General features: G+C 51.3%; 1 protein-coding gene across 2 annotated transcripts; it reads left to right on the forward strand.

The window, feature by feature from the left end:
• Positions 1 to 221: 221 nt before the first annotated feature.
• Positions 222 to 10,118, forward strand: LDLRAD1 (low density lipoprotein receptor class A domain containing 1). Of its 2 annotated transcripts, none has more exons than XM_011370439.2 (6): positions 222 to 327; positions 791 to 845; positions 3,472 to 3,600; positions 5,549 to 5,686; positions 7,489 to 7,617; positions 8,839 to 10,118. In XM_011370439.2, the coding sequence occupies exons 1-6, from the start codon at positions 307 to 309 to the stop codon at positions 8,985 to 8,987; spliced, it is 621 nt and encodes a 206-aa protein (XP_011368741.1). In that variant the 5' UTR covers positions 222 to 306; the 3' UTR covers positions 8,988 to 10,118. The 2 variants fall into 2 exon arrangements, with proteins under 2 accessions (XP_011368741.1, XP_023392597.1); XM_023536829.1 differs by having other exon boundaries at positions 257 to 327; positions 3,475 to 3,600.
• Positions 10,119 to 10,403: the final 285 nt, after the last annotated feature.

The following is a 10,403-nucleotide window of genomic DNA, read 5'->3' on the forward strand; positions in this document are numbered from 1 at the left end:
GTGTGACTTGAGGGACTTTTCTCACTCTGAACCTCAGGCTCTTTTTCTGTCAAGTGGGATGAGAATTCCCCCTTGGTATTCAGTTGCCTGTCAGACTGCAGAGTGGGAAAGGGCTGGGAATGAGCAGGGCCCTCCTGCCCTTTCCTCTACGTGGGCAGCCTGGGAGGGGACTGTCCACAGGGAGGGTGTGGCCAGGCAGGGCCTTCTATTCTCCCTCCTCCTGGATGCCCCTGGTGACAAAGCAGGGAAACTACCCTGCACTGGCCCCAGTGCTAGGAGACCAGCTGGTCACCGGGAGCCTGAGCCATGAACAAGATCTTCCCCCAGGTAAGAGCTGCCCTGACATGGCTCCTCACCTGGAGCCAACCATGGCTCAGCAATCCTCCCACCCAGCTTGTATGGGGACCCAACAGGTGAACCAGCTACCCAGTTCAGGTGGTGGGCTCTGGGAGGGAAGCAGGAGGCCAGGGGAAGGAGCCATCGGCATGATGGGAGGGGGCGTCAGGGATAGTCTCCCTAGGTAGAAGCTGCCTGAGCTAGTTTGAAGGATAAATGTTTGCCAAGTGGGCAGTGGAGGCAAAGGCATTTCGGGTAGAGGGCAGAGTATAGGCAAAGACATGAAAATGTGAAGCAGGTGTAATGAGTTTGGGGAATTCAGCAAGCTGGAGAGTGAGGAGCGAGGGGTTCCACCTAAGACTCTTTGTGACCTTTGTGAAAAACTCTTCTGTATGGCTCCCTGAGGCTGGACCTCACCTCACCGAGGCCCACCCCTCGCTGTTTTCTTGGGCAGGAGAATGTCAACGGCAATGCTGTCGCTGGGACCAAAGCCCTCCCTGGAAGGGAAGGTAAAGGATGGAGGGCCTGGGACTCGTGCTCTGTGAGCCCCCTCCTAAGGTGGGGTTCCCTGTAGCCGGGCCTTTGCTACAGAGGCACAAAGAGCGCTCCCTAAGGCTCCCACTGTCCCTCAGACGTCTGCCCCCTTTATTGATATCATTTACTCCCAACTTCCAGGCTGGCTATGCTGACAGCCATCTGGTTAAGAGGGCTGTTCATTATCTCCATGCACAAGCATTTGTATGCTGTCTACCCCATAGGCTCTGCACCACATACAGTGTCCACCTGTAACCTATAGAGGAAAGAGATCTGGAGTCAAATACCTGACGCAGTGGGTGACCTGGGCAATTCTCTTTGCCTGTAAAGGGTGAAGTAGGTGAGATCACACACTTATTTAGCACCTACTATGTGCCACTTACCATGTGACCAGGACAGTCTGAAGGAAGGAACACACATTTATTGAGCATCTACTAGGTGCCCTATCTTGGCCCACATTTGATTAATGAGGAAACAGACCCAGAGAGGTAGATACTGATAATAGCCATAAAGGATCGAGGCCCTCTTATGTTCTTGGCACTGTATGGTCTCTTTTAATCCTCAGGACAGCTCTGAGAGGGAGGTCCTGTTATGGGGCAATGACAGATGAGGCAGATGAGTTTGGGATCCCAGATCAGTAGGAGGTGGGAGAGACAAGGTTTGAATTCAAATTGGGATCTCTCTGCAAAACCCCGGTGACTTTGTTGCTCCACACTGGCGTTTGATTATTTCCAAGTTCTGGCTCATCGTGGGCATGGTTATAGAACAAATGGCCGCATTTTCCCCCATCTCCCTATGGGGCTGGGGAGAGAATTGGCACCTATGTTCTTTCTGGCTTTGAAGTACAATGTCTTCACCTGGCCGTGGGCCTCGGTTCTGGCAATTCTGTCTCCAATCTCTCTTGTGGCCCCATCTTGCCCCCACAGCCTGTGCTGCACAAATATTTGAGGAGCAATGCTTGGCTGACCAGGAGGCATTTCTTGCCTAGCCTCACGCTGTCTCCCTGGTTACCTGAGTTTACGCTATGTTTAGCGGACAACAAGGGAACCATTGACTGGGCCGTGGGGATCATCGGTTTTAGATTTATGTTGTATCTCCTACTATATCCCCTTTCCCAATGCACACCCATCCTGGGCTCCAGCCACACCAGGCCATTTGCTGTCCCCCACAGATCATCCACCAGGCCTTTACTTCTCCTATGCTGTCTACCTAGAATGCCCTCTCCTTGCACCCTCCCCTCACCTGCCTGTAGAAATCCCACCTTCCTTCAAGCACCCATGGTACCTTGCTCATGCTTTCTTAATCACACTTACTACCTGGCTCTCTGAGCTACACAGGGACAGGTCTGATTGGTAGGCAAGCAGAGTAGGCAGCTCCACAAATGTGGTTAGATTGGATGGAAATGACCCGAACTGACCTGAATTGGGGCCCTGCCCTTGTCTCCCGGATCTCTGAGTCAGTGTTCACAAAGCACCTACTGTGCCTCTCTCTGGGTCGGCCCTGGGGACACAGATTCATCAGACCTGCTCCTACCTCTTTCTCTGAGATAACTGGGGCTCAGAGGACTGGGGTTCAGCTGCGCTCACACTCTTCTTTTAACCTGTCCATACCTTGTCTTCTAAGTGCAACTGCAAACTTGCAGAAGGCAACCTGAGCTGTCACTGCTTTTGTGTCCTCTACAGAGCAAGACGCCTAGTAGGTCCTCAATAAAGCTTTCTTTTATCATTTCACAAGCAAGCCAAATTAAAGGAGCAAAGTAAGTTTAAGAAGCAGGATGTCTCCTATTATTGTTATTTCCACAGTGTTTAGGATATAGCTTGGCACCTATTAGGTTCTCAATAAACACTAACAATATCTTAAATTTTTATAGCACTTACTATGTGCCAAGCACTGTTCTAATATATTAACTGGCTTAATTGTCTCAACAACCCTAATGTAGATATTATAACCCCCATTTTCCACATGAGGAAACAGGCACAGAGAAGTAAAGTGACCTCTCACTGGGGCTCAGTTGGGAAGGGTTGGAGCTGGGATTCCAATCAGCCTCCTGAAGGGCTGCAGAATACATAATCAGTTGACAGCATGGAAAGGGCCCCAGTTTTGGTGGCAAGCAGGTGGAGATTCACATACCAGCTCTGCAAGAGGTGATCTGGACCTCGTCTTCTCTGAGCCTCAGTTTTCTCATCTATAAAGTAAAAGTTATTTTGAAAAATAAAAATAATGGCCATGAAGGGTCTGCTATAGTAATTTATCCTGTCGTAGGGGCTTAATAGTCAGTTGTCCATCTCTGCCTGCCTCCTGAGGAGACAGCCTCTTGGAAGGACAGGAAGGTGAGGGTGGTGGAGCAGAGACCTGAGACCCTCAACCCAACTGCCACTCACCAGCTACTGGACCTGGTCCAGTGATGGGCTCTTGGTGGGGTTGGGCCCACAGGTAGAACCGAGAGCATCGTGGTGGGCTTGGGAGCCCCCTCCTCCAGGGAAGCCCTTCCTGTCTCTAGACCCCCAGGTGGGGAGAGGCTTCTTGGAGGAGGAGCCAGAGGAGCAGGATCCCTGGGCCCCAGCACTGGCTACTCCATCACTGATTTCCTGATCCACACAGCAGGCTGCAGCCCACTCTGCTACTCACGCCAAGGGGCCTGCCTCTCAGCCTCCGTGCTGCTTCTGCTGATAACTCTTGCAGCCCTGATCACGCTGATCATCATCGCTGGACCCCCACCACATATGCCAGGTCAGGGTGGTCAAGAGAGGGTGGGTCAGACTTGCTGGGAGCAGGTGGGAGGAACAGAGAGATGGGGGAAACCTGATTCTGCCTGGCTTCTCCATGAAATGACTTTTGGACAGTTCCTTAGGGTATGTAAATAGATGTGAGCACACACACTGACATATACATGTCTCTGAGCCTCCATCTGCACATCTGTAGTATGAGCTATTGAGAGGACCTAGCTCTGATGACCCATCTCCTCTAGGAAGCCTCCCCTTTTCCTCAGGTTGGTTAAAAGCCTGGTCTCAGCCCTATAGCCACACATTCCCTGTTTCCCTAGCCTGGCTGTCCTGGGTGGTGCCATCCATCTCTGCGTCTGTCTCCACCATAAAGGACAGGAGTGTGTCTGATACATCCTTTCTGACCTGGCTTCAGTAGTGAGTCCCAACACGGTCTGTCTTTGCCTTCACAGAGCTAACAGTTTGGAGAGTGACATGAACATTAAATAAGCACATTAAGGCGAGGGTAATGGGGCTCTGAGAGTCTGGAACAGGGGCTCTGACCCAGTCTAGGGGTCAGGGTGGGTACCTTGAGAAGTGAAAGGGAGTTGAGGTATGAAGCTAAGTGGGAATTGGTTAGTGGAGGGGGTGGCAGGAAAAGCATCCCAAGCACAGGGCACACCATGTGTAGAGTCCCTGGACGGGAGGAACATGAAGGGAAAGAGAAACTGCAAGAAGGCGAGGGGACATGATGGACTAGAGCAGTGGGTGGGGACAGGTGTCCAGGGCCTCAAAGGCTGCGCTGGGAAGGGAGATGACCATCCAGAGAGCCATGGGAAGGGAGTTGAGCTGGGGGTGGGGTGTCACCAATCTACCTTCCTGACAGATGGCTATGTAGCCAGGCATGTGTTGGGGGCAAGGTGGAAGAGGGAGTAAAATCTACAGTTGTCTACGTGCCTGTGCAGGAACACAGGCACTGAAGGCGTGTGCACTGATGTGTGTACGTGTGGGTATGTGACAACATGAGTGTCTCTGAGGGTCAGTTCCCCTGACACACACGAGCCAAGGCAGTTCCTGGAGCTCAGACCTGGTTCACATATGCCCAAACACACAAGTGCAAACCCACTCCCATTTCCAACCTGTGTGCATGTGTATACATGTGCATGGCCGGTGGAGCCAGGTGACCTCCCAGCTCGCTCTGCCAATTTCTCTTTAATTGTTTGGGGCATCCCTCAGTGGGACGGAAAGGAAGACTCTCAGAAGGACATACATTTTTAGATGTCTGCCCATAATTCCTGGACTCTGGGAAGGCAGCCCCAGCCTTGGGAAAAAGCCAAGTCAGCAGGCCTGGGTTATTAGCTGTGTGACTGGACCCATTCCACCTCTCTGAGAACTTCCTTTTCTCATCTATAAAATGGGGCTAATGATGATACTTCACAGGGGCTTGAGGAAACGGTAGAATAAAAATGTGAAAATGCTTTACAGACCTTAAAGTTATACCTAGATGTAAGGAATTATGGCATAACAGTCCCCAGCCAGCCCCATTATATTGCTTCTGACAACCTGTTCTGGCACTAGGAGCTCCACCAGCAAAATCCCTTCACTGACTGAGCCGTGTCCTCTGGAGTCTGCCATGAGACCGTCAATAACCTCTCTGTAAAGGAGAGAACCAAGACTTACTCTGCACATTCTATGTCCTGGGGTTATGTAAAATTTCCCAATGGTCCTATGGGGTATGTGCTACGATCCCCATTTTGCAAACAAGAAACCTGAGGTTCAGAGAGGCTGAGTCATCTGCCAAGGTCACTCAGCTGGCAAGCAGTAGAACTGGGACTTTGGCCCCCAACACCCAGCCCAGGGTTCTCCCCACTGCTCAGCCCCTCAGGCCAACTAAGGGTGGGGCTCAGGGGCAGGGACCTGGTGATGCCTTGTGAGTACCGCCCTCGACCCTCTGGGGCCATCCCCTGCCCACTCAGGGGCCCAGGCCTGCGTGACGCTGATTAACAGGACAGGCTTTCTGTGTCATGACCGGAGGAACTGCATCTCAGCCAGCGGAGTCTGTGACGGTGTCCGCACCTGTCCCCACGGCGAGGATGAGGATGAAGCCTTGTGCCGTGAGTATCTGCTCAGTCCTGCCCCTGCCCCAAAAGGGCCTTCCAGGGCCCCCTGGTTGTTGCCTCCTGACTCCAGCTATCCCTGCGGCCAAATCGAAGCTCAACCACCCCTGAAATTACCAGGTACTTTCATGTCCTCAGGCCTTTGTTTATATGGTGCCCTCATCTAGGAATGTCTGCCCCCACCCACACACATACATACATACGTGCCCACACTAGGGAATGCCTTCACTCTGTGCATTCCGTGCCCAGAGAACCTGTATTCAAATTTCGTGGCAGAGTTACCAGGGAGCTTTCCCTGACTCCCAAACGAGGTTAAGATCTCTCCTTTGGGCTGCCACAGCCCCGGTACTTCCCTGTGTCCCAGCCCTAGTCATCTTGGTTGTCACTCTTGACTGGCACATTTGCCATGGCCATCAGGCTGTGAATTCCTCTGGGGCAGGCCTGGTCTATTTGATCTTGGGGCCCCAGTGACTGGCACAGGGCATAACACACAGGGGTATTTGGAATGATTTGCTGAATTAATGGTGGAATGAGTGAATGAATGAATGGGAAGATCTGATCCCAGACCTGAAAGACCTGACAGTTCTTAGGAAAGAAAAACCAGGGAACTTTCCATGTAGGAGGGAGAGAGCCTGGTGAGTTAGAGTGGGTGGGGTGGGGGAGATTTTGGGGGAATCGTGGACCCTCAAGATTAGAAAAGATCTTAAAAGTCATCTAGTCCAGGTCCAAGCTCATGCCCAAACCCCTCTATAACAAAGCCAATAGAGGCCACCCAGCCTCTACTTGCATACTCCTGAGATAAGGAGCTTGCTACAAATGATGGGAGGCAGCTGCACCCATCATTGCAAGGGTTATTCCATGGGATTGTCTCCCTTGTTCTGAGTTTAAAGCTGCCTCCTAGTAGCATCCTTGAGTTGTTCCTGCTCTGCCCTCTCATCATCTCCTGCCCCCACCCCACCAGGAACCACATTTTAATCTATCTCCCATGACAGTGGACTGCACGGATTTGGAGATTGCTTTCTTGCCCCCCTTGAGTGTCCCCTTTCCCGGGCCACACTCTGAAATCCCATAGTCATCCCCCTTGTGATAGGCCTTCCTCACTCCCAGCACTTCACAGAGCACATACCAACTGCCCATGTCCCTCTCCCTGGACAGGCCCCAAAACCATTCATGACACTTCCGATCAGCTCTGGCTAGTCCAAGAAACAAAGGCTTTTCCCCTCCCAGGTGTGAGTTATACCTCTAGTGATGTGGCCCGCGTTCGTGTTAACTTTTGGTAGCCCTGTCACACTGCTGCTTAACACAGAGCCCATTTTCAAGAAAGGTGTTCTGATTCCCTCTCATAAGGTATGTGAACCCATATACTCTGAGTTCTGAGTTCTGGGACCCAAGTGCAAGACTTCACATTTATTCTTGTTATGTTCCAGTTGGTGGAGGCTTCCTGGAGGTGAAGAAACTTGAACCTGAACTTGAAGTGGATAGGTGTGGAGGAGGATATTTCTGGAGGGAGTGTTAGTTCAGGCAATGCTGTGTGGTGGGGATGAGGAAGAGCTGAATAGGGAATGAGGAAGGGAGAGGCAACCTCTCTGGGCATCTTGCTGGAAAGGGAAAGAACACTCCTCTTTCCTTGACCCATCCTCCTCCCCAGGAAACCTTCTCCTGTGCCCTTCCTAAGATGGATGCATGGTGACCTCACGTTTGGCAACTGCTAGGGTGGCCAGGACAGTCCACCTCCAGATAACCCTGAGACAGCTGTGGCCAGATGTGGACTTCCTCTTGCCTCATCTGTCCCTCTGTAGGAGATGTGCCCCAGAGCCTCCCCACTTTCCTCGTGGTCCGCTGTGGAAACCCGGGTTCCTGGATCTACTCGGACCAAAAGTGCGATGGGACCAACAACTGCGGGGACTGCTCAGATGAACTGAGTCCAGGTGGGGGTCTGGACACAGGCTGGGCTGGGGCAGGTGGCCTGGCAGTGGTCAGAGGGCAGAGGTTGACCAGGGAAGCTCCAAAGTTGCCTCACTACGTCCCCTCCTTGCATCCTAGGAGGAAGTGTTCCACCCCTGCCTGGATGCCTCCAGTGGTGGGGTGCTCACTAGCACACACTATGGCTTCTTCTGGAGATTTATACTTCTGTGGTGGGGAACTTGCTTTCAAGGACACAGATGAGGAAACTGAGACTCAGAGGGTGATCATGCAAGGAATATGTACATGGCCCAAGTGCGATTTGAACTTGGGTTTCTCTCATCTCCTCTGCACCTCCCAATAACCCTGTGAAGAAAGCAGGAATCACTGGCTTCAGTTTATATGTAGGTAAACTGAGGCCAGAGAGGAGAAAGGATTTAATACAATGAATGATAAGAGAGGAGCTTGGGCGTATGCCTAGGCCTCCTTACTCCAAGACTGGCATCCTTTCACTGCCCTGGTTTCCTTTCAATCTCTTCCCCCATGTTTAATCAACAAACATTGTCTGAGCACTGTTAGGGGCTGGGCCTTTGCCAGGTTCTGCTAGGAGACAATCCGAAGTCAAACATATGTCCCACCCCTAGGACTCACATCATACTAATGCCAAAAGGAAGTGCTGAGGACCTGGGAAGGGTTTTGTTTTTGTTTTTGTTTTTTTTTTTGTTTCGTGGGGGGAGGGGGTAAGAATCAAGGGAGACTTCCCTTGGTGTTCAAGCAGGCCTCAGAGAATGGACAAGGTTTCAATAGGCAGAGGCTGGATGTGTAGGGAAGAATGCTGGAGGTCAAAGTTACAGGGCGAAGGAGGGAAGTCTGTGAGACATCCTCAGGGAGTCCTAAGTGGGCTGGTGTGGCTGAGTCAGGGTGATGGAGGGAGGGAGGGCTGGGGAGACAATATGCATTAATATTTGAACACTGACCATGTGCCTGGCACTCTTGCTTAATAACAACCTTGAGCGGATGAGGAAATTGAAGTTCAGATGGGGTCAGAGACTTGCTTGAGGTCACACAGCCTATGAGTTGGGGTCTAGATTCTCTCTCCCACAGGGAAATAAGGAATACAGTCAACCTATGCCAGGTGGCATGGAGCTTTAGGGAGCCATGGCAGGTGTTAGAACTAGGGAGTGTCCTGGTATTTGGCACACTCCAGGACACTGCAGCTTCTACTCCATTGGCTCTTGTCCCCCTAGTGACTGTGTGCCCACCCTGTGGCCCTGGTTGGTGGCGCTGCCCTTCAACTGTCTTCAAGTATTGTGGCTGTATCCCAAGGAGCCTCTGCCGGGACCACGTGCAACACTGCTCCGACTGGTCCGATGAGTACTCCTGTCCTGGACTCTGAGTGGGCACCCAGGCCAGAGCGAGAAGTTGGTTGGAATGGCACTGATAACCCTTCACATGAGAGTCAAATCCAAGAACATGAAGACAGGAAGGAACCTTCAAGATCATCTAGTGAGATCTATGCACTGTTGCCTCTGAATAAGAATCGCCTTTACTACTTTAAAAATGTTCGGTTTCTCCTTGAATCCCTCCAGTGACAGGGAGCTCACTATCATGTTAGGCAGCTCCCAACAAGGATGAGGGAAATTGCTTCCACAATTTTAGGCCTGCCTCTGGGGCCCCACAGAGGAAAACAGCTTGTCTGCTCCATTACAGGCTTACAGATCCTGACCTTATCACCCCTTGGAGAAAAGATAAGTCTGGAGCTCAAACACCAAGCCAAGGAGGTTAGCCTTTATGGATGGCACATATGTGAAGTACATGCCACTTCCTGTCCTTTTAGTACCTAAAGCAGATATTTCTGGGCTTGGCTGCAGCTTTATTATTTTTCTTATCTCAGTAATCCTAGCAGGCCCTACTGACTGATCACAGGAGATTGCACTTGATATACAGCATTTGTCATCCTGTGAGTAGGAAGCCATCTAGGAGCTGTGGATTAGAAGGTTTGGAGAAAGAGTAGCCCTTCTGTTCATCCCATTCTCTACCCTACCACTTTCTGCCCTCCACCCTATCACCAGTGCCTAGCCAAACAGCCCAGGTTTCTTGTAGTAGGGATTGTATTTTGGTCCCAGAGCCTGAGTATGGATGAGCTGTTTCTCTCCATACCTCTCCAGTTTCAAAACACCCAGAGAGCCAAGGATGGATATCCCCATTAAACAAATAAGGAAATTGAGGCCCAGAGGGAGAAATGACCTGTCTAGGATCATACAGCAAAGTCACTGTTAGAACTGGGACTCCAACACAGTCTATGGTGTCCCAACCCTGAAGCCTTTCCTGCCGCCATTGTGATTATATCTTGGCTGGGGGGAGATGGGCATGCAGAGTCCCTGTGGGGTATTTTTAAAAATAGCTTGAGGGTCAGAAAGTGTCTCACCTTTGTTCTGAGAGACTTGGAATCTGGCCCCAAAAAGGTTCCTGTTGAGGGAGATGGACATATCCCCATTGGAAATGAATAAGTCAGTTTTATATATCAGTCTCATGTGAATTTTGGGCAACTGAAAATGGGCAACTGAGAGACAGGTGAGCTCTGGTTCACTCATCACTCACTAAACAGTCTCTTTGCACCTGCTCTGGGTCAACCTGGTGCCGGGCACCCAGGAGTGAAAAGACCTGGATCCCAGCATATGAGGAGCACAGGGTTTCACAAAGGAGACGTCTCACACCATGGACAGATGGGTGGGACAGCAGGAATTGCTAGGCTGAGGGCACCAAGGAGGGGCCTGCGGGAGCCAGGGCGCAATCATGTTTCTGAGCCGGA

Source organism: Pteropus vampyrus, unplaced genomic scaffold, assembly GCF_000151845.1.
Source record: "Pteropus vampyrus isolate Shadow unplaced genomic scaffold, Pvam_2.0 Scaffold170, whole genome shotgun sequence".
In the NCBI taxonomy this organism is placed as follows: Eukaryota; Metazoa; Chordata; class Mammalia; order Chiroptera; family Pteropodidae; genus Pteropus; species Pteropus vampyrus.